This window comes from Colobus angolensis, unplaced genomic scaffold, assembly GCF_000951035.1.
Source record: "Colobus angolensis palliatus isolate OR3802 unplaced genomic scaffold, Cang.pa_1.0 Scaffold308, whole genome shotgun sequence".
Classification (NCBI taxonomy): Eukaryota; Metazoa; Chordata; class Mammalia; order Primates; family Cercopithecidae; genus Colobus; species Colobus angolensis.
The window spans coordinates 1,269,950-1,293,366 of record NW_012116355.1 but is presented as its reverse complement, the minus strand read 5'-3'; the positions used below and the strand labels follow the sequence as shown (position 1 = coordinate 1,293,366).

Genomic DNA, 23,417 nt, shown 5'->3' with positions numbered 1-23,417 from the left:
GCAGTGAGCTGAGATCCGGTCACAGCACTCCAGCCTGGGTGACAGAGCGAGACTCCGTCTCAAAAAAAAAAAAAAAGAAATAACGTGGAAGTGCCAGCCAGGAGCCTTGGTTTGATCTCCTCTGCAAGGGGAGCCATTGAGGTGAGGGAGTTTCAGTGGAGTGAGGAAAGGGGTGTGGTGAGGTGCCTTGTTTGTACTCACTCTGATTGTTCTGTGAAACAAGGGTTGGAGGAGGAGTTACTGGAGGTAGGAGACCAGTTAGAGGGATGTTGTCATAATACACGGGATGGATGTTGGGGCCTGAACCTGTGTAGGGACTATGGGTTTGGAGAGAAGCGAACGAATTAAAAAGATAGAAGAAAAATATGAGAAATTATGGAAACAGATCAGTCAAGGATTACTCATTTCTTGTTTAGACAAGTGGGAGGATGGGGCATATAACTTAAAGAAAGTGGGAGGCCAAGACAATTTTGTGGGCAGGAGATGAAGTTGAGTTCAGAGAACCCATGGGGGATCTAGGCAGCTTCATTATAGGGAGGCTTGGCTGTGGATATGAAAATGGGGTGCACTTTAGAGATTTAGGAGGCAGAATTAATAGAACTATTAATCAGCCTCTGTCAGCTGAACCCTTGAAATTTGGCTGCTTCAAACGGAGACTCCTGAAGTGCTAGGGAAACACATGGGAACAAGGGCTGCGAACCCGGGATTTTATCCATGTAGACATGGCCGGTGTAATGTACCTCCAACAACGACAGTAACAATAGCTAACACAAAGAGCTTACTATGTGCCAGGCATTTTTCTAAGTTATTTGCATGTATTAACTCAATTAATATATCCTCACAACAACTCTGAGATAGGTAGTATTATTATTCTCACTCTAAAACAGAGGCTCATTGTTTTGCCCAAGGAGGTACAGACAGTAAGTGGTGGACCTGGGTTTGCTATAAAGCAGCAGTCCCAGGGCCGACTCTGCCTGTGTGTGTTTAAGATTTTAAGTACTATGAGGATGCGGCTGATGAATACCGGGACCAGGTGGGTACCCTGCTGCCGCTCTGGAAGTTCCAAAATGACAAAGCCAAGCGCCTGTCCGTCACCGCCCTCTGCTGGTAAGTATAGGCATTGCAGCAAACCCAGAGCCCCGAGTGCCCTCTACATCCCAAACCCCCAGTACCCCCTTCTGCACTTAACCACCTTGAGTATGACATGTGACAGTATGGAAAAATATGGAACTTGGATTCTGATGGGATCGCAGGACCACCCGCAGGACTCCCAGGTGGTGAGGTCCTAAGCTGGAGAATAGATGTCTGTAGTATAGCCAGGTACCAGTGCCCACAGGAAGGCCCTTGTCCACGGGAGGGCCATGTTCATTTCCTATGCCAATGGACTCATTTTTTTTTTTTTTTTTTTTTTTTTTTGCAGGAATCCAAAGTACAGGGATCTGTTTGCAGTGGGACATGGCTCTTGTAAGTGATCCGGCTATTCATTTATTTGCTTATGTAAACAGCAAACACTAAGTACCTACTCTGTACAGAGCTCTTTGCCAGTTGTAAGAAATACAAAGACAACTGCCCGCAGGGGGCTCACAGTCTAATGGGGAAGACCCACAGTCCTACTGGCAATTAGTGCTGGATGAAGGAATATTCTAAGCTGAATGTGCCAATGGAGCCTTGAAGGAGTTATGCTGGTGAAGAAAGAATGGAGAACACTTCTGGCAGAGGGACCTGCATATGCAAAGGCTTGGAGGCATGACAAATATGGCAGAATATGAAGCTGCTGGGGGGGGGCCAGGGTCAGCCCTCAAAGGGCCCGGTAAGCCATTCCAAAAAGCCTGGACCTTCTCCTGAGGGGAAACCACTGAAGGAATTCAAGGACAGGGACATGACCAGTGCAGGGAGGAATTGCAGGCATTGCAGGCCTGAGACTGGAGGCAGGAAACCAGTTAGGAGACTGATACAGGTATCCAAAGGAGAGATGGCAGGACTTTAACTACACGGCAGAGTGGGGATGGAGGCCCCCCTTCCTGCCTTCTCAGGCCTTCCTGATTGGGTGGGTGGGGGTGTGGGGGATGGGATCCCCTGAACCTTGGGAGCCTACTGCTGTCCAGAGTGTGCCCACCCCTGCCAGTTACCCACCTGAGGCAGGAAGGCAGCACAGTGGAAACTGTGTCCAGGTGATTTGCTTTCCCTTCATGTTACTTGGTCCCAGAAGAAGCCCCTAGTGCTGTGCTGGTCTGGACATTCCCCCTTCCCAACGGGAGAGGGCCCTACACTTCGCAGTAGTCTCGGCTCCCCAGTGCTAACAGCTTGTTCTCTGGCTGGGAGGATCAGCTTCTGCAAACACAAAAACCTTTCCATTCTCCAAGCTGCTGCTGGCTGACAGGCAGACAAGCTCCCAGTCACTGCCCCTCAGACTGCCTGTCCGCCCATTCTTTGACCAGGGTGGGGAGGGGGAGGGGGTGTTTGTCATTCCTCTCAGGGAGGAGACCTTGGAGCTGCTCCCAGTCTTGTGGTCTGGGCGGCCTTTGAGGATGCCCTAAATGCCTGCTTTGTGTCCCCACTCCTGAGGGTGGGCTGCTGCCAAGTGGGAAGTGCCCTCCCCCTCTGGCAGGGAACTAGCACATTCCTCCCCCTCTGCTGCAGCTACTGGGCCTGGAACAGGGCCTGGGGGTTGGGTTGGGCAGGCCCTCCCAGGAGTGGGTGTGGACCCCCTGTGAGGCTGCTCTCAGCCCAGGCTCTCTGCTCAGGACTGAGGCAGGGGTGTCGGGGTTGCTCCCCAGAAGGTAGGAGGAGAAACTGCTTCAGTTTTCACCCCACTCTTCCCCGACCCAGGTTCAGAGGCAGGCTCAGCTGGCTGGGGTCATGTGGAGGCTGTCGTGGGTGCTGGGGTCTGGGCAGCCTTGGGCAGGAGCAGTAGAGTAGGTCACCTCCCACCAGCAGATGACCTCGAGCCTGACAAGCCCAGCAATGTCCTCTGGGCAGGTACTTACCTGAGAATGGTCTCTTTGTCTTTCCTTGATCCTGTTAGCTACATCCACGTGCCTGAGTGGTACCCATCATCAGCTACAGTCCTGGGGGTGGAGGTGTCACTTTCCAGTGACACCTGGGGCCAGAAGCCTCTCTGAGCCTTGGTTTCTTCATTGGTGACACGGAAAGGCTGACAACCTGCCAGGCCTCCATTCCAGGGCTATTGTGAGGTACGCTTGAGAGAGAAGAAGTAAACATGCTGCAAGCGGAGGAACCACCTACACATAAAGGACAATCATTGCTGATTTGTCTGTCATTCTTTCCCCCTAGCTTTCCTGCAGTACCCTCAGGGGGCCTGAGCAGAGAAGAGGGGTGTGGAAACAGAAGGGAGTCTCCTAGGGAGCAGGGCCCAGTGGCAGCGGCAGTGGTATTTGCTTTTGCTGTCACTGGCTCGGGGGTTGTTGGCCAGCTTTCAGATGAGCATCTATTCTCCAGAGCCTTGCATATCTCAGAACCACCTGCAGAGGCCTGAATAGAGCCAGGCTGGGCTGAGACTCAGGAAGGCCCCTGCATCCATCCTGAGCTTACTTCTGGGAGTCCCATGCTCTTGAGTGCCTCCATGGGAGAAAGAGGGCAAAGCTAGGGCAGACGGAAGGCACCCTAGCTGCTGGATGAGGTCACTATGAGGAGCAGCTGGTCTCCCCAGCATCCATCACACTGTCTTTGGAAGCTCCCAGATACCACCCTCCCATAATCAGATTTTGCCTCATGAGGACAAACACTGGAGTGAGAATTTGGGTTTGATGTTGGATTTGACTCTGGTGAGCTGAGTCTAGACCTCATAAACCTCCTTTTTATGGTATTCCCAGATATTTATTCTGTGACTCAGCCAAATAAAATGTTGGCAGGGGTAGGTATATACCCTAGGAAGGACTGGGGCCAGCCCCTCATTTCTGGCTGGGACAAGCCAGGTTGGTTGGAGCCAGCCAGGAACAAGCAGGTAGAGAAAAGGGAATCTGGGTGATTTCCTGCAACAGCACAGAAACATCCCCACCTGCTTCCCCACTATAGCTGCTGGGTAGCAGGTAGTGAGCACAATAGGCTGCTTAAAGGGCAAAGATTGGGATCCCCCCTAGGGCCAGTCTCCATGTTCCCAGCAGAGTGGAGAAAGAGGCTGTCAGTTGGTATAAAGCAGGTGGAGGAAGGTTAGAAGGTAAAGGAACTAGCCCAGGAAGAGATGGCCTTGGGACTGCTGGGATGCAATGATGTCAGCCGGCTGTACTGAAGTGGTCCTTCCCAGCCCATTAGCCAATTCATAGCAGGGAAACAGGGACTTCTCATGGTCTGCCAGGCATGGATGGTGGAACAGATCAGGATGCTCTGTGTGGTCCTGAGGCTTTCACACAGGAGATGGGGCAAGAAGCTTCCCAGAGAGCCACGCATTGGAAGAGCAGGGGAGCCAGCTGTCCCCCAGCCCAGCCTCTCTCTGGGGTCAGCACCCTCAAAAGGGACCAATGTCAGGCTCTGAGTCCCAGCTCTAAATCCCTTCCCACTCTGTCCCACCACATCCTGGCCTGTCCCTGGGCCTGCCCAGGCCAGAGATACACTTTTAGGGATTTAAATCTTTCCTGATCATTTATTTGTCAGCTTCACTAATTAAGCAGTGTTAATTTCATTTACCGAAAATGGAAATTCATCCACCTCATTTCTCCTTATTCATCCTCCACACACAAAATCCATCACTCCTCGGCTGCAGGCTGCGTAAAATTTACAGGACTAATTATGTTGTCAGGTCTCTTTGTAAATACAGTCCGTAAAGGCCACTGTGCTTGCTGGGTTGTAATGCAAGGGCATTCCTGTTGTTAGTTTAATTACTGGTTAGTTATTTAGGTTCTCAAATGTTTGCCTCATTTTCCCTAAATCAAATTAAATGTCCCGCTTGATGTATTCTGTCTCTAAGGTCTTGCTCTTATTTCCACACTGTTTAAATATTACTTCTAATCGAAAGAGAGTGCCTGGAAAAGCCCAGCTGCTCGAGAGGCTGAGCCCAGCTTGGCACCATGGCCTCTGGGCCATGCTTGAGGTTTCGAATCCTCTAGCAACTGATACCCTTCTTTAGAGCAGTGTTGGGCTGGTCCCCTGCCTTTGGAAACTGTGAAAGTCCTAACACAAGGGGTATTTTTGTTCCTGGAGTCGACGGTGGCAAGGCTGAGGTATGGGAAATGGAGAGAGGGTTTCATTATTGTCATCAGAAGAGCGGAGGAGCATTGCATCCGTCCAGCTGACTTCTAGAGGGACGGCTTCCAAACCATCCCAGAAAAAAAAGTACCATCTATGGGAGGCTTTCTCTCTGATTCCTAAAAGTAGGTTTGGGTCAATTTTCCCTAAATGTCTACTATATAAGTTTCCTGTTGCTGCTGGAATAAACTATCACAAATTTAATGGCTTAAAATAACACAAAACTATCATATAGTTCTGATGAAGTCCAAAATAGGTTTCACAGAACCAAAACCAGGTGGTAACAGGGCTGCATTCCCTCTTGAGGCTCCAGGGGAGCAGCCCTTTCCCTGCCCTTTCCAATTTCTACAGGCTGCCCACATTCCATGGCTTGTGGCCCCCTTCCAGCAAGCAATCGAATCATTCTGACATCTGCTTCTATGGTTACATCTCCTTCCCTGACTCTCCTGCCTCCCTCTTTCCCTTATAAGAACCCTTGTGATTACACTGAGTCTACCCAGATAATCCAGGATAATCTCCTCCATCTCAAGGTCTTTCACCTAATCAAATCTGCAGAATCCCTTTTGCCATGAAAAGTGACATATTTACAAGCTCAGGGGATTAGGATATGGACGTCTTTGCAGGGGGGCCTTATTCTGCCTACCACACGCCCCCTCCAAGTGCCTCTTGCATGACTTAATAAGGGAGTCATTAAATAGCTGCTGTCTTGGAGCCAGTCCTGGGCTAGACTCATTTAGGACAGCACAGTAAGAGAGGAAGCCTGCTGTCAGTGGCTGGCCTGGTATCTTTGTCTCTGTAGCTTGGCATCTACTTCCTCCTGTCCACTGACCTGGCCTGATGCCCCTACATGCCCTCTGCCTTAGCAGAGTGCCCCCAGGTAGGGGGCTGCACTAGCCTTCCACCTCTCCAGCTCCGGCTCCCCTGAGCTTGGTGAGGAGGCTGGGAGGACCGAGCTGGTGGCAGGAGGGTCGGGACTATATTCATGACTACATATCAGGATGAGCACCAAGTACACAGAAAATGAAAGAAAGAGTGGGAGGCACTCCCTTGACATGGGGCTGGTGGGGAGAAGGGCCTCTGCTGAGTGGTCCATTGTTGATCGCCAAAAGTTGTGCCCAGGCCAAGTGGGCCTGTGGAAGCCTGACTTGCTGGCCTGGGACTTCTGGATTTGGGGACCATGCCTAGATTTAGGGCTCAGGCTGAACCTGGGACTGTGGGGATATGCTCATAGGTGGCTAGTTTGGGACTCACTGTAGACAATTCCATGTTAGTTCAAGTTAGCCTGTACTTGACTGGAGGGAGGGGTACATGGGCATTATCGAGGCATCTGTGGAAAGCTGCCTGCCCTGGGCTGGGCATCCAAACCTCCTCTGAGGGTGTTGCTCCTTCCCAAGGTCACACGCCTTCTTCACTTAGCAGCTCTTTGAGCCAGCGTCCCCCTTTCCTGCACCTCGGGGAGAATTAGGAGAATAAACCTGGTCTCCTTGATTGGTTGTTGGATCCTTCCATGATCTCTGAGAAGGGAAAGGTCACATCTCATAATTCCACTTCACAGATGGAAAAGATGAAGCCCAGAGAGGAATCCCACACTCTGACAGATGCAGAGCAGAGCAGGGCTTGCTCATCTAGTGGGGTAGGGGTGAGGAGGCTTCCCCAGGCAGGGCAGTTGGATCTTCCAACCTCAGCCGCCCATCTTCCCTGGGTAGATGACTTCATGAAGCAGAGCCGGGGCATGCTGCTGCTCTACAGCATGAAGAACCCCAGCTTCCCTGAGTACATGTTCAGCAGCGACAGCGGCATCATGTGTCTTGACATCCACGTGGACCACCCCTACCTGGTGGCAGTGGGCCACTATGACGGCAACGTGGCCATTTACAACCTCAAGAAGCCCCACTCCCAGCCCTCCTTCCGCAGCTCAGCCAAGTCTGGCAAGCACTCGGACCCTGTGTGGCAGGTCAGCCTGGAACCAGGATGGGAGGGGTGGGGATGGGAGCAGCATGTGGGCCTGAGGCCACTGGAGGAGGGAGGGAGCCTGGGGAGGAGAGGACCGCAGGCAAGAGATGAGGATGGTAGGTATCATCAGGCCAGGATCTGGGTGTCAGAAAAGGCAGAAAAGGGCAGAAGGTGAAAATCAGGCGGCAAGAGGGTCTCCAGTGAGAGCTGGGGTCTGCTGCCCCAGAGCTCCCCTCAGGAGGGCCCCATCTGTTTGCCGAGGATCTCTTGGATGTGGCGATCAGTAACTCAGAAGACATAGCTGGAAGCCTCCAGGGCCTGACAGGCTCCAGCTGAGTACAGTGGGCCCTTGGACAATGTGGGAATGAGGGATACTGACACCCACACAGTCAAAAATCTGTGTATAACTTTGGAGTCTTCAAAAACGTAACTACTAATAGTTTACTTTTGACCAGAAGCCTTACTGACAACAGTCAAATGACACATATACTGTATCCTTACAATTGGGCAAGTAGAGAAAAGCAAATATGTTATTAGGAAAATCATAAGGAAGAAAAAAATATTTATTGTTCATTAAATGTAAGTGGATCATCACAAAGGTCTTCTTCCTCATCATCTTCACACTGAGGAGGCTGAAGAGGAGAAGGAAGAGGAGGGGTTGGTCTTGCTGTCTCAGGGATGGCAGGGGCAGAAGAAAACCTGTGTATAGTTGAACCCATGTAGTTCAAAGTCACGTTGGTCAAGGGTCAATGTATGTTAAAGACCAGGTCCTTGTCTACAAGCTTCCTCAACTCCTCACAGGGCCTTTCCTCTGCCATCTGGGCTAGATTTGGGGAAACTCCCAGGCAGGGGTGGCTGCTGCTGGTTGCCTGCCCTTGGGTGGGACTATAAGGCCTGGTAGGCAGGTCTGCCCCTGAGCCTCTCTGTAGCACCCCCTCTTCTCCAGACATGCCTAGAGTGGTAGGTGGGGCCTCTGCAGAAGTCTGACACCAGCCTGGAACCATTACCTGGACATTGGGGCTGGATTTCACCCTGACTGTGTTTCCCATCATATTCCACGGGGAGTAGATTTCAGTTTCACTCTCAGAGGGTCTCTTAGCTGTGGCATTGCAGGCCCTTCTTTATTGTGTCCCAAAGGTCCCCTTCCTTCAAAGGCTGTGTACTCTTTTTCCATGGGCAGGTCTGGGAGGACCTAAGGATGAATTTCTGCCTCAAGTTGCTCAAGGTCTCTGGGCTCATCAGGCAGCACTGGGACTCTGTCTTTTCTTTCGATTCCCTCCTGCCCTGAGAGTCTGCAGGCAAGCTCTGCACTCCTGCCTCTTATGGCCCTGAGCTCCCTGAGACATGAGGACACCTTCCCCAGCACTGACAGGCCTGAGCAGAGGGAGGACTGCCCAGGCACAGGGGCAATGGTGCCCTCTCAGCTTTATCCTTTATCCAGAGCCTGGGGCAGAGGGTGGGAGGGAGGCATCTCCTCCTGCCATACACCCTCCCCAGCTACTGTCCAACAAAGCAGAGACCAGAGGTTGCAGCCTCAGGAGTTTTCTCCACCAAAAAGTCCACCTCCCAATTCATCACCAGGCCTTCCAGACACATGTAGGTCTCTAGACTGGGGGAGGATCTCTGTAGAAACTTTAAAACTCAAGGAGAGGGGAAAAGGCCTGTCTTGACCATACCCGGCCCAGCCCTGCCCCTGCTTTCCTAGCTCAGCCCAGGGCCAAGTGCAGAGCATCTCTGGTTGGCCTGACCTCAAGCCAAGCAGAAGGGCAGAGGCCCAAGCCAACCACCCTACTCCTACTCTGCTATGTCCTGGAAATCAAATAGCAGATTGCAGGGAAAATGGGGCATTGTAAAGAAACATTATTGCTTTCACTGAGCAGGTCCCAGGAAGACAGGAACTCAGGGGACAGGGAAGCCTTCTGCTCTGCTATCCTGCCAGGAAAACAGGGCTGCTGACTTTGCAAAATGGAAGACTCAGGTTCTTGTATAGAATCATGGCATGTGACATGGGCAGGACCCGCCTGTCTCTCACCTGTTTACTCACATCCTGTTCTCTTCTTTTCTTCTCATTCCTTCCTCCCTCATTCATTCACTTACTCATTCATACATTCAGTAACTCCTCCCTGTGTGCTCCTCTGGTTGATCTCTGGAGTTCCTACTGGGGAGATAACCACAGCCACAGGCTGACCAGGGCAGGGCAGTATGCTAAGTGCTAAAATAGAAGTGTGCAAGGAGGAGCACCCACATTGTCCTGGGCAGGGACCGGGGGTGGAGGGCTGGGCAGGTCTTTCTAGAGGAAGCAACACCTGAGCTGGATTGTGAGGGAGGAGAGTTAGTGAGATGAAGAAGGGTACAAAGGGATCACATGTGCAATGGCATGGGGCATCAAGCAGAGTAGCCTGTTGGGAAGTGACACATCATTTGAAGCACCCTGTGCTTACCTATTAAATTAAGATGCTTGGACAGTGTACGTCTGTGGTTTCAAGCAAAGAGTTCATGCAGAAGCCCCATATATTAAAAAGATGAGAGTGGTGCTTGAGTAGGACCCGGGCCCTGCTTGCTTAAGGGTCCCCTATTTTCACTCCCTCTACCCCCTGAGCATAGTTTCAAAATTGCCGCCCAACCATCAGAGAGTTTGGGGCAGAGAAGTAACACAGTCATGTTTGTCTCTTGGAAAGATCCTCTGGCTGCAGCATGAGTTATTTTGAAGCCTGAGCTAGGGCAGGGGCAGTGGAGACGGAAATGAGAAGACAGGGTTAAGAGCTGGTGGGGTAGTAAAATCAACAGAAGGAAATTATTGATTAGATATGGGGAAAGGGAAGAATTCATGCTGCCTGGGTTTGAGGTGCTTAGTAGGCTATCCATAGAAGTGAGAAATGGCAGAAGAAAAACACGTTTGGCTAGAAACCAATACAAGAAACCCAAGGGACACCCAGAGGGAGGCATCCTCCAGGCAGTTGGCTATAAGAGCATGGAGCTTGAAGGAGAGCCAGGCTGCTGAATGAGATGTCAGAGACATCAGAGTCTAAGTCCCTCTGAACAGGACTGTGTCAGAGATACTGTGTCAGAGATATTTGGGGGAGGCCAGAGAGGTTGTGTCAGATCTCAAATGCCAGGCTGAGGCAGAAGGAGTTTGTTCTGTTGGCAGTGGTGAGCCACGGAAGGTTTTGGAGCCCAGGAGAGGACTGTCTGTTCTAAGAAGATTGGGCTCCTGTCCCACAGCACAGGCTTCTTCTCCAGGGAACCTGCCTGAGTAACCAGCTCTGTGCAGGCCCTACTGTGAAGCTTCAACCAGCAACACTCTGTGGGGTGTGTGTGTGTGTGTGTGTGTGTGTGTGTGTGTGTGTGTGTATGCTGGTGCAATTCTGGGGAAGGAGGCAGGAAGGATGTACGAGCAAGAGACTAGGGTCAAGCAGGTCTGCCCTAAGCAAATAAGGCAGAAGAGAATAAATCAGTGAAGCAGGCTCCAGCTCCTCCCTACCACCTGGTCCCTGGGAATTCATTCATCCTCTTAACCTCACTTACCACCCTCCCTCTTTTGCTTTATTCCTACCGGCTCACCTACACCCTAGGAGCATGTGTGTGACTTGCACACATACATATACACAGTCACTTGCAAATACACACACACCACCCCCCACTGGGCATCAGGCTGCTAAGTGGGGTGTGAAATACAATTTCCATGCGGTGCTGGCGTCTGCTCATTAAACACTTCCCTTTGCAGCTCCCTAGCGCCTCTTACAGCCTGGCCTTTGACACCCCCAGTCCCCTCCCACCTTTAAAGGGACCACCTTTGCACAGAAGGGGAAGCGGTCTCAATATTATGGCTGGCTCTGACTTACGCCTCACAGGCTCTGTGGCACTCTCAGTCCAGTGAAAGTGCAAAAGAGCCAGCTCCCTGGACAGACCAAGACAGATTCAGCCTGCCCTTCTGAAGCTCCAATCCACCAGGCCTCAGGCTGGCTGGGGAATGACAACCTGTTCTCCACTTCCCTCCAGCCCCCAACAACCCTGGTGACAGCTGCAGTTACAGGCAACAGGCAATGGTACTGGGTTCTTGACCTCCCTCACTGGTCCTCTGCTTGTGACTGGGGGAGGGGACAGGACGGTGGTCCCAGCATCGGCCGTCTGGAGGGAGCTAGAGAATGGAAAACTCTGGGCACCCAGCCCCACCCCAGCATTCTGGGACATGGCGTGGCCAGGCCTCCACATCTGGCAACAGAAACTTGAGTCTCAAGCGTGTCATCTTCATAAGACAACAGCTCTGTCTCCAAAACACTTTCCCATATGTTTGCTTCCAGCCCTGAGAAGATGGGTGGGGCAGGATAATTAACCCCGATTTGCAGCTGGAGAAACGCAAGTCAAATCTGGGACTGGGAGCAAAGTTCTGGGAGCAGAGTTAGTAGCAAAGGAAAGGTAGGAACAGAGGAGACACTTCCTAGAGGAAGGCCAAGCCTGGAAGAGGTGAGCAGGAGAGAAGGGCCTGCTCCTGTTCACCCGCCACAAGCAAGCAGGGAAAGGCCCCTGCAGAACCTTGGCACCCAGATTCCTAGGATGATGGTAATAATGAGGACATTAGCTAACATGTATCGAATACTTCATATGTGCAATGTTCTGACGTAAGGGCTTCACATATATTATCTCATTTATTTCTCACAAAAAACCTATGCTATTATGACTCCTGTTTTACAAACAGGAAACTGGTTGATGGGCCATGTTCTTTCCAGGCCATGTTTATTTATGTAAGGTAGTTGAACCCATAGCCACTGCCTTCTCCCCATAGTGGAGCTCCTGGAACCCAACCCAGGGAGGGACTGGGTACCTCCACTGCGAAGCCAGTAAATTAAGGCAATGCTTTGACTGGCACTATTGCTCCAGGATGGTCAAAAAAGGAATGAGAAAGGAATGAGAGACAGAGATGGATGGAAGGAGGGAGAAAGGACCAATCATGGGATTCTGGGAAATGGGCTCCCAGAACTTGCTTCTGAGCCTCAGATGGGTGCTTGGGGGAGTCCTGCTCTGCTTACAGCCCTAACTCAACACCCTAGCAGGGTCCCAGAGCTCACGTTTTGGGATGTTTCAGGTCAAGTGGCAGAAGGATGACATGGACCAAAACCTTAACTTCTTCTCTGTGTCATCTGATGGCAGGATTGTGTCTTGGACTCTCGTGAAGGTGCCTGTTTCCCAGAGAGGGTCATGCTGGGATGATTAGGGAGGCGGGAAGCTAAATAGCAAAGGGCACCCCCTAGCCTTGCTCATCTAACCCAACCCACGTGCCCTCCCCCCACATCCCTCTGTCTGTGGCTACAGAGCGAGCTGGTTCACGTAGATGTCATCAAGCTGAAGGTGGAAGGCAGCACCACGGAAGTTCCTGAGGGGTTGCAGCTGCACACAGTGGGTAGGAGCCCCAGTCCCCTCACCTCCAGGCCTGGCCAGGACATTCAGGCCCAGTGAGGGTCAGTGACAATGGTCCTTTCCCTGACTGAGTGCTTCCTCCCCAACCTGTGCCAGAGCCAACAGGAGGTAATAGGAAGGCCTGGCCCTGTCTGCTGAGCCCTTGGCTGTTTGTAGACCCTCCCTGTTTATGCAGTTCCCATCCCTGTGTTTGCAGACCCTGTTCCTGTTCATGCAGATCAGGTGCTGTTATGCAGATCCAACCCTGTTTATGCAGATCAGGCCCCTGTTTACCCAGATCCTATCCCTATTTACTCAATTCCTACCCTGTTTATGCAGACTATATCCCTGTTGGCACAGACCATGTCCCTGTTTGCAGACTCTGTCCCTGTTTACCCTGACCCTGACCCTGTTTAACTCAATCCCTGCCTTGTTTACTCAGGCCCCCATTCCTGTCTGCAGAACCCCTGGCCATTTGCAGAATCCTAACTGCCTGGGACAAGCAGGCCAGAGGGCTGGTTTCTATTTGCCTGGCCTGGTCCCAGCCCTTACAGGGGCCCAAGTTCAGTCTGTCCTGCGCTGAGTCCTGCACTGAGAGTGCCTGGGCTGAGCTCCTCTGCTGTGCAGGGGAGGCGCTGGGAGCCTCCCTCTTGGAATTGGGCTAAACCTGCCCCTCCCTCTTCTCCCAAGGTTGTGGCACTGCCTTTGACTTCCACAAAGAGATTGACTACATGTTCCTAGTGGGCACAGAGGAGGGAAAAATCTACAAGGTGAGGCTGCCCTGTGCCAGCTCCGCAGAGGGCCACTTAGGCCTGAGCACCTGGGGAGCTTAGAGTTCTCAACAGATCCTATTTTGATGGATTTTAGTTCCCATCAGTTCTAGAAGGACTCTTGAGGGAAGAGAATGTATTTCTTGACCTGCTTGGGTGACAAGAATAAGGCCTAAATGCAGGAAAGGGGATGGAAAATCTAGAGGGTGACTTTAGCCCAGTCCAGCATCTTTTCCTCCGGGCCCTCCCTCCCTTCCTAGGAGTTGAGGTAGAAGGGGGAATTCTAGTCAGAGGAGTTAGAACATTTTGGGAAAACTTCCTGGAGGAGATTTGTACTTGAGCTGAGCTTTGAAGGCCAGAATTATCTCTGAATACTGGGTACCTCCCAGCCAGCAGGATGGAACCTCATGGTCAGTTTCTACAAGGTCTCGGTGGTAGTAGATGAACGTCCTTCTGAACCTCCATCCATCCAGAAATAGCTCTGCTGCAAGCTTTTCTTAGGCTCAGAGACTCAGAATGTTAATTACAGGCAGCCTCTTGGGAGCCCCTGAGGCCCAGCCAGAGCTGGTCTGAATGCAAAAGAAGTCCCCACCCCCTCTTCACCCCTCCCACTGGCAGCCCAAGAGAGGCCAGAGTAACCAGAGACTACTCAGTCACGCTGTCTCCTGGAGGGAGGGAGAAAGGGGCACGCTGGTCAGGGCAAAAAACTGAATAGGATATCTGGAGATCCAAGTCAGCTTCTGGCTCTGCACCTGCTCTTGCCTGGACAAGGTGGGATGTTATCACTGTTGCAAGGATGATGTCTGGGCTGCAGGTGGACCCGGGGCTCTGTCTGTCCACAGGCCTTGGCCTGGATGAATGCCAGACCACACCTCACCCAGGGCCTGAGACCTGCTCTGCCCTCTCTTAAGGAGAGAAGGCTTTTTCTGCGTGGTCTGGAATCCTCTGGGGTCAGGGCACTACAGCCCTTTCCTTCATCCTGCAGGAAGGCTCCCCTGCCCATCCTGAACCCCCAGACCCTCAAGCCCTTCCTTTCCCCCAGGGTGTGCTGAGGGTGGGAAGGGCAGCCAGGAGCTTGGCCCCAGTTCAGCTGGGATGCAATGTGGTGTAAGGACAGGAGAGGAGTCTAAGGCTCTGATCCTCCAGGCCCCCAGGGAAGTGGTGGCTGCTGACCTTTCTCTCACTTCTGACCCCTGTTCCCTCCCACACCAGTGCTCTAAATCCTACTCCAGCCAATTCCTCGACACCTATGACGCCCACAACATGGCAGTGGATGCTGTGTCCTGGAACCCATACCACACCAAGGTCTTCATGTCCTGCAGCTCCGACTGGACAGTGAAGATCTGGGACCACACCATCAAGTGAGGGGCCTGTTCCTGGCCCTGTCCTGGGCCCTCCCCTGGGCTATGGCACTGTGAGCCCTCTGTGCCATGGGCTTTCCACCCTTCACCTCTGCAGGACCCCGATGTTCATCTATGACCTGAACTCAGCCGTGGGTGATGTGGCCTGGGCGCCATACTCTTCTACTGTGTTCGCAGCAGTCACCACAGATGGGAAGGTGAGTGCCAGTGTCCTGACCTCACTGAGTCCCTACTGGAGATCAGGTGTGGTATCTCAGGGGCTTCCTGATGGACAACCCACCCCATGCCTAGGTCAGGAAGGAGAAGGTGGGACATAAGGACTGTATATTCTCAAGGGGCAAGCCGTCCAGGGTACAGCTGAAAGAGAAATCATTCATCCCATGAGGCCTCAGGGAGGGAACGGGGCTGTTCACCTTGGAGAAGAAAGCACTCTGGGGGATGAGATTCCATCAAGCAGTTATTTCCTCTGCTCTATGGTGGGGAGCTACAGGGTAGCAGGACCCGGCTCCATCTAAGGAAAAATGTATGAGCCAGAGTTGATCAGTGACTGAATAGTGTCTATAAGGTAGTGAAGTCTCCACCCCCGGAAGTGCGCAAGCTGATTCTGAGGGAACTTCAGTGGGGTGGAATGGGAGGGGGCTATTCAACACTGAGAATTGGTGAGAGCTCAGAAACAAACATCTTGTGAGCATATTCTTGGATGCCAACCCGTTTTCCCTATGGGCTTTGATATAAACTGAGAAGCACTGGCTGCCCCAAGGAAAGAATGCAGCGACGAAGGCACCATCCTCAAGTCCATCAGTCATCTCTTCCTGGAACAGATGACTACTAAGGGCCAACGACGGTGCCCAGCTCCAGGCTGGACTTAGATACTTGCTCTTGTGGAGCTTATGTTCTAGTGAAGGGAAAGACACAAAGAGCAACAACAAAATTCCCAGTGTTAAGTGCTAGGCAGAGAATTATTAATAAAAGACTGTAATACGTAAACATAAATGTTCATGGCAGCATTACTCATAACAGTAAGAGTGGCAACAGCCCAGTGTCCATCAGCTGCTGAATGGATAAACAAAATATAGCCTCTCCTTGGGGATTATGTCAGCAAGGACAAGGAATGACGTGCTGATACATGCTACAACATAGAGGAACCTTGACAACATGCTTAGTGTAAAAAGCCAGTCACAAAAAATCACATACTGTATAATTCCATTTATATGATACATCCAAAACAGGCAAATGTGTAGAGATGGAAAGTCAATTTGTGTGGCCTAGGGTGGTGAAAATGTTCTAAAATCGGTTGTAGCGAAGGTTGCATAACTGTGAATATACTAACACCAAGAATTTTATACTTTACATGAGTGAATTTTATAGTTATGTGAATTATATCTCAATAAAGTTGTTATATTAAAAGAAGAAAGATAGGTTCATAGAGACCAGGCAACGAAAAAGAAAGAGAAAAAAGAAAAGGACTGGGTGGTCTCTTGGATACAGCGGTCAGGAAAGGCTTCTTTGAAGAGGTGACACTCCTGCTGCGAGTTCACTAGCAAGAAGGAGGCAGCCATGTGGAGATAGGGCGGGGGAGCAGCCCATGGTGAGGGAGCAGCTGGGGCAGACGCCCTGAGGTGGGAACCAGCTTGGGGTTTAAGGAACAGGAAGGCAAGTGTGGCTAGGGTATAGTAAGCAAGGGGCGAGAACATGAGGTGAGAGTGGGGAGGTGGGCTAGAATGAGGGATGTGGATTTTATTTATAGTGCCAAGGGAGACTGTGGGAGGATTTTAAGTGTTTTAAAGGTAAGCCTGCCACTGTATGGAGGATGGATTGTAGCAAGGCAAGAGTGGAAGTGGGGAGACCAGTTAAGAGGCTGCCACAGTTGTCCAGGCGAGAGTTGGTAGCGGTTTGGTCTGAGGGTGTGGTGAAGGTAGCATCCAACATTGATTGAGCACTGGTATGTCAAGCACTGCCTTTGCACTTTACATATATTAACTGGTGTAAGCCCTGGCTCTGCCACTTACTAGCAAGTTAGCCTCTAACTCCTCTGTTACAAAATGAAGATAGTGACAGAACTACCTTGTAGAGTGGTTGTGAAGAGCATAATGAGATGATGCAACCGTGTGATGTGCTTGCCCAGAGTCCAGTACATAGTAAGTGTTCAACAAATGGTAGCTGCTGTTTTCTTTTCTTTTTTCTTTCTTTTTTTGAGACAAGATCTCACTGTTGCCCAGGCTAGAGTACAGTGGCTCCATCTTGGCTCACTGTAACCTCTGCCTCCCAGGTTCAAGTGATTCTCCCATCTCAGCCTCCCTAGTAGCTGGAACTACAGGCATGGGCCACCATGCTCAGCTAATTTTTTGTATTTCTGATAGAGACAGGGTTTCACCATGTTGGCCAGCCTGGTCTCGAACTCCTGACCTCAGGTAATCCACCCACCTTGGCCTCCCAAAGTGCTGGGATTACAGGCATCAGTGAGCCACCACTCCCAGCCTGTAGCTGCTATTATTGTTAATTCTCCATAGATTTAAAATTTCTCCTAAACCTTTTTATTCTCACTCTTTCAACCATAGGAAAAACATAGACAGAGACACAGAATTCCCCCTCCCTCCACCTCCAGCTCCAGTGTGCTGTAGCCATTAGCCTTCTACAGTCTTTCCCCAGAAAGTCCAGGGACTGATTCCTCTGAGGTGGAAGACAGGCCTCTTACCCCTGAGTGTGCTGACACCGACCTCTTCACAGGCCCACGTGTTTGACTTGGCCATCAACAAGTATGAGGCCATCTGCAACCAGCCTGTGGCGGCCAAAAAGAAGAACAAGATCACCCACGTGCAGTTCAATCCCATCCACCCCATCATCATTGTGGGCGATGACCGTGGGCATATCATCTGCCTGAAGCTCTCACCCAATTTGCGCAAGATGCCAAAGGTACAGGCTCTGGGACTTTGGGCTGCTGCAAGAGATAAAGTCTCCAGGAGGGTGGGGATGACAGATGGGAGGAGCCAGGGTGACCCCCCAGTTTCTGGCTTGGGAGACTCAGGGTAAGGATGGTGTCATTGCCTGAATGAGACTCACAGTAGAAGCAGGAGGTTTGTGAGAAAATAGCAGTTTGACATGCTGCATTTGAGTTACCTGTGGGGCCCCAGGTGACTCTCCCAGGTGGAGACATCCAGAGAGCAGGTGGATCTGAAGCCTGCGGAGGCAAATGTGGAGGTATCATTGATTTCTTCCCAGTGGAAATGCTGTGGGTAGGACAGGTCACCCAGGCAGGGGGCTTGGGGCTGAGCCACTGCCTCATTGGCTGGGCTTTCACAGGGCTTCAACCCCAATGGTCCCTGAGCTGGGAGCTGTGGGTCTACACAGAAAGGAAGGAAATGAGCTGTGAGGAGGGTAGCTAGGTCAGCAGCTATGCAGCCCTCCTTCTGAGCTCTGGTTCCTGTTTCTAGGGTCTCCAGTGATGAGGAGACCCTGCCCAGAGCCTAAGGACCCCAAATCCAGGTCTGGAGCCCAGAGCGATGACCTTAAAGTCTAGATCTGAGTCCAGATACAGGCTTATGAACCCGGGCTTTGCAGCCCAGGCCTTAGAATCCTGAGCCCAAGAACCCAGAGCCGGGGCCGGGCGCGGTGGCTCACGCCTGTAATCCCAGCACTTTGGGAGGCCGAGGCAGGCAGATCACGAGGTCAGGAGATCAAGACCATCCTGGTGAACACGTTGAAACCCCGTCTCTACTAAAATTACAAAAAATTGACCGGGCGTGGTGGCAGGCACCTGTAGTCACAGCTACTCGGGAGGCTGAGGCAGGAGAACAGCGTGAACCTGGGAGGCGGAGCTTGCATTGAGCCGAGATCGCGCCACTGCACTCCAGCCTGGGCGACAGAGCAAGACTCAGTCTCAAAAAAGAAACAAACAAACAAAAGAACCCAGAGCCTGGTCCTGCCCATTTGTGTGCTAAGAGTAGAGATGGCTCTTTGCTTTTTGCCAGGTTCTGGGCCAGGATCAGGACTGGGCCAGCTTGCCCTGATGACCATCCCTCCTGGCAATTTGAGGCATTTACTGAAGTTTGAGGCAGTGGCAGGGGCCTGTGTCTTTCGACTACTGACTTCCCTGCACTGTGCTCCTACCAAGGAAGGGACTGCTGCGCCATCCCTCTGGTGCTGGCTTGGTCTGTTCCCCACCATGGCCAGGGAGGCAAGGGCTGGGAGTGTGGCCGGCCCTGTAATTGTAGCCAGCTGAGGGAGGGGGCGGACTTGGCTATAAATACTTAGAAGGCTGCTAAGCGCCTGCAGCTGTGGCCCAGAGGCTGCGGTGGGCTTGAGGGGAGGGAGGGAGTCAGGCGTGGTCTGAATCTCTTTGCTGAGCCCAGCTAGTTGGCCTCAAGGAAGAGGAAGGAGGCAGCATAATTTGTGGAATAGATAAAATGTGTTCTTAATTTTCTGAGGAGAGAGACCCAGGTTGAAGCTGGCAGAGTTGGACAACCCTCCAGGAGGGATGATGGTCATTCTTAGGGGGAGGAGTACAGCCATGACACCATGAGGGTGGTAGACATGGGTGGGAGCCTGCCCTGCCCACTCTGATCAGGGAGGTAAGGATCTCCCACAGTTTCAGTTCCCCTCAGAGAGGGGTCAGTCATGGCTGGGAGAGCTGGGTTCTGTGTATCTGGGGGCCTACGTCTCTGAGGACCTGAGCAGGGATGGGTGGGGGTTGGTGGGTACTTGAATGGATTAGAAGTTCCCGTGAAATTGCCATCTGACCCTATCAGTCAAGTGATTCATGCAAAACGAAATCCTCTGGGCATCCCTACTGCCCTTCCTCTGTGAGCTGCAGACTCCCTGCCCTTTCCAAAGGGCTTCCCCACAAAGGTCTGGACCTCCCTGCCCAGGGAGTTCCCATGATGGGTGTCAAGAGCCCAAAGTGTCCAAGGCCAAAGACTGTCTTCAGTTTCGATGGGAAACTGAAGCTCAGAAAGGCAAAGGCCTTGCCCAAAGTCATATAGGGAGTTTACGACAGAGCTGCAACTAAAACCAGGTCCCCTAACTCCCGGGGGATGGGGTGAAGCCAAGAAGAGAACCCAAGTTTTTTTTTTTTTTTTTTTTTTTTGAGACGGAGTCTCGCTCTGTCGCCCAGGCTGGAGTGCAGTGGCCGGACCTCAGCTCACTGCAAGCTCCGCCTCCTGGGTTTACGCCATTCTCCTGCCTCAGCCTCCCGAGTGGCTGGGACTACAGGCGCCTGCCACTTCGCCCAGCTAGTTTTTTGTATTTTTTTAGTAGAGACGGGGTTTCGCCTTGTTAGCCAGGATGGTCTCGATCTCCTGACCTTGTGATCTGCCCGTCTCGGCCTCCCAAAGTGCTGGGATTACAGGCTTGAGCCACCGTGCCCGGCTGAGAACCCAAGTTTAATTTAGGAAGGAGAGAGGGAAGAGAGAGAAAAAGAGCTTTTTGTCCTCTGCCTGGAGAGGGTAGAGGTGAGCTAGGTAGTGGCAAAAAGGCACTGAGCTGCAAGGGGATAGGGGAGAAAATTTGGGAGCAGGTATGGGGTCACACCAGGGGGAATCTGAGCTCCACATGGTGTCAGCAGCCAAAAAGGAGCCAGGGAGGGGCCTATTGGCCCTGCACTCACCCCTGCCCCATCCCCTTTACAGCCCTGGCCAGACCAAGGCAAGGCTAGGGTAGGTGTCAGTGAGCAGTGGGCACAGGTGGCTGAGAGGATGGAGGCCCAGAAGCAGAGCGAAGGCAGGAAATGGGGAAATGGCAATGCCCAGCCTGCCCCAGCGTAGCCCTCACTCCCCAGCCTGGACAGTAGGGAGGGTGGGACTGGTGCTGGTCTGCCAAGGAGTTCTCGGGACCTGTGGGTGGCACTCCAGTGTCCAACTCATAATGGAAGGATTAGAGTGCTTTGCAGGCAGGGTGATGGGTCATAAACTCAGCATCTGGTCTTCTAAGGGACAGCCTCAGCCAACAACACCTGGAGTCACATGGACTATTCCCTCTGCCCTTATGGGTCTCTTGACACTCTTCCCAACCCTGGCTGGGTATGTCTGACACAGCAGGTCTCGCCCCAAATGGCACCCACTGCCAACCTGACCTGAAGGCATCAGGTGAGAGGACTAGGTGAGGGCCCCTGAGGCTCTGTCCACAGCCCCTCCCTCCCCAAACACATACCCATTAGCTCCTCGATAGGACTGGGCCAGGGACCTTCCCATGGTAAGGATGGTGCCAGCAGTCAGCCCCCCGCCTTCACAGAGCTGGATCTCCCTGGCCTGGAAGGCTGTTCCCCTGAGGTTCAGGGAATGGATGCCTTTTCCCACTCCCACAAGCATCGAGACCCCATGTCCAAGCCAGAGCTGGACTCCTTTTTGCAGGCTGTCAGCTGAGCCCCTGTGTCACCTAACCTGAGTCGGGGAATGATCATGTCAGGGAGAGGGGAGGCAGGGATCCAGAATTTATTGGGCAGGGGAGGGGTAGGGCACAGCTGGACAGGCTGGGCAGAGGAGGTGGCACTGCGACCCCGAGACGGGGTACCCACCATTCCTCCCCCATGCATACTTTCCCTCTCCCCAGGAAAAGAAGGGGCAGGAGGTGCAGAAGGGTCCAGCTGTGGAGATTGCGAAACTGGACAAACTGCTGAACCTGGTGAGGGAAGTGAAAATCAAGACCTGAGGGCCCAGCCTCAGCCTCTGTCCCATCGCTTGAATCCAGTACTCCTAGGGCTTAACCCTGGTACCCAGTCTAGCCTTAGCACCCAGCATGTGACCCCAGTCCTGATCAGGTCCCAGCATCTTCCCTTCTTATTCTGCTCCTTAAGGTCCCAGCACCTTACTCCAGGACTTGGTCTTCAACCACCATTACCCCTCTAACTTTGCACAAATAAACCTGTCTAGAAACCCACCCCACAGCTTTAATTTTGCTACCATGGGGCCCTCAGGAAGAGAAGAAAATCTCAGGGTAGAGCCATAGTTCCATTTATTATCCAGCAAACAGTGGGAGGACCAGGGGAGGGGCCCAGCCTGGACACCCTCCTATTATTGCCATGGGTTCCAGTTTGCTTCCCCAACCTACAGGGCCTAGAGGTGCTCAGCCTAGGGAAAGAGTGGACCCAGCCCCTGACCCTTGGCCCTTGGAATGGAGCATAGTCCAGATGGCCCTGGCTCTAGCACCAACTCATAAGCCTCCACCCCAGGCCCATCTCCTTAGGGCCACTGAGCTCCTACTGGAGCCAGGCTTGCTAGACTTTGGGCCACTGGGTCCAGCTCCAAGCAGGCAGACTCTTGAGTTCTGGACCCCAGGCTGGCTGAACTCTGGGATCCTAATTCCAGGCTCTAGGTGAGGTGGACTTAGGTCCTAAGGATAGGCCAGGGGCCTTCAGGGCTGCAGCAGGTAGCTGCCTTCATGGCTGGGCTTCTGGGGTGGTGGGGCCTTCTCAGGACAGGGACCAGGGCTGGAGTTGGGACTGGATTCAGAGAGAGAGTCAACGTCAGCAGAGCGAGAATGGCAGGCCCAGCAGAGGATGACCCAGAGCAGCAGCAGCAAGAAGCCTACGAGACCGTTGCAGACGATGGCGATGAGGGCCCCCTGGGAGATGGCTGCCCCCATGACGGGCAGCACCCTCAGACAAGCACAGACAGTGGAGCTGCCTCGATGGCGAGGCCCATGCCGAGGCAGGACTCTGGTATGGCCGGCCTTCTGAGGAGGCTGTGCTGTCTGCACGTTCAGTGATTCCTGGGCAGTGGAGATGTCTACCTGCAGTCCTGAGCCTGTTGGGGGTACAGAGTAAAGGAGAGGGTGGTGAGGAGGGAGAATGGGGTGAGGCCTAGGAGGAGAGAGGTAGGGAAGACAGCCTCCCTCCCACATTTCTGGCCTCCCTGGTGAAAGACTTTGGGTCCCAACAGGCTTAAATACCCCACAGAGCCAGCACCCCCATCCGCAGGCCTAGTTCTGGGCACCTGAATGAGTGTGTAGCCAGCGTGGGGAAGCTGAAGTAGGCAGCCGTCATCTCATTCTCCTTAGACCTGGTGGGCATGCCCTGGCCCTACCCACCAAGCTTGCAGCCCTCAAAAGCCGTCTTTTGGTGGGTGGGATCCAGGCAGCCCCCCGCCCAAGAGGATGGGGGTTGTAAGCAGCTCTGGTGTGGCCTGGGCGCCTCCTCTCTCCCAGGACTCCAGCCAGCCCGACCAGGAGACCTCCAGAGGCGCCAGCTTGCACAGAGGGAACTTTGTGGAGGCCCTGGCAGGCATGTGCAGGCTCTGTGCGTCCAGGACTGTGTGCCTCTGTGTGGGGCTCTCTCTGGGTCAGGTGTGTGTGTCTGATGTCTCACTGTCCCTCCGTTGGATGTGTGCCTGTGCCTCTGCACACCCACCTCTGTGTGTGTGTGGCTGCCTCTCCGTGTGTCCCCATCTCTGAGTGTGTCTCCTCTGTCTCGTTTCTCTACCAGTGTGTCTCTGTGTATCTCTGCATCAGTCTCTGTGTCTCTCCGTCTCTCTCTTCCAGGCTGTATCCCCCTCTGTTCCCATGGACGTATCCCTCTCCCCTTCTCCGTGGGGTCTTTTTGGTGATTCCCGTGTCTCTGTCTTTGTGTTCGTCTCTCTCCGCGGCAGTGTGTCTCTGTCTCTTTATCTCCATCTTCGGGTCGCATGTTCTTGGCCCCCGTGCCCGTGGCGGGAGGCCCTTCTTACCTGAGTTGAGCCTGGTGCGCGCCCGCGGGAGGGTCCGGGGCAGCGGGATGCTCGGCGCCGACTAAGGCTCGGGAGCCTGCGGG

The 23,417-nt window shown here is 52.8% G+C and overlaps 2 protein-coding genes across 4 annotated transcripts in view; one reads left to right on the top strand and one right to left on the bottom strand.

Moving 5' to 3' along the window:
- Positions 1 to 21,551, top strand: part of DNAI1 (dynein, axonemal, intermediate chain 1) — a 64,713-nt gene extending 43,162 nt beyond the window's left edge. For all 3 annotated transcript variants that reach the window (XM_011950540.1, XM_011950539.1, XM_011950542.1), the window contains 10 exons: positions 990 to 1,107; positions 1,421 to 1,464; positions 6,909 to 7,156; positions 12,239 to 12,328; positions 12,466 to 12,553; positions 13,240 to 13,319; positions 14,532 to 14,680; positions 14,778 to 14,877; positions 17,408 to 17,593; positions 21,224 to 21,551. In XM_011950540.1, the coding sequence (XP_011805930.1) occupies positions 990 to 1,107; positions 1,421 to 1,464; positions 6,909 to 7,156; positions 12,239 to 12,328; positions 12,466 to 12,553; positions 13,240 to 13,319; positions 14,532 to 14,680; positions 14,778 to 14,877; positions 17,408 to 17,593; positions 21,224 to 21,322 (1,202 nt within the window). In that variant the 3' untranslated portion in view covers positions 21,323 to 21,551. The remainder of the gene's footprint in view (positions 1 to 989; positions 1,108 to 1,420; positions 1,465 to 6,908; positions 7,157 to 12,238; positions 12,329 to 12,465; positions 12,554 to 13,239; positions 13,320 to 14,531; positions 14,681 to 14,777; positions 14,878 to 17,407; positions 17,594 to 21,223) is intronic.
- A 56-nt stretch (positions 21,552 to 21,607) lies between these two features.
- On the bottom strand, positions 21,608 to 23,417 carry ENHO (energy homeostasis associated). The gene is made up of 2 exons (XM_011950532.1): positions 23,335 to 23,417; positions 21,608 to 22,416 (listed from the first exon to the last, which is right to left on the bottom strand). The coding sequence occupies exon 2, from the start codon at positions 22,253 to 22,255 to the stop codon at positions 22,025 to 22,027; it is 231 nt and encodes a 76-aa protein (XP_011805922.1). The 5' UTR covers positions 22,256 to 22,416; positions 23,335 to 23,417; the 3' UTR covers positions 21,608 to 22,024.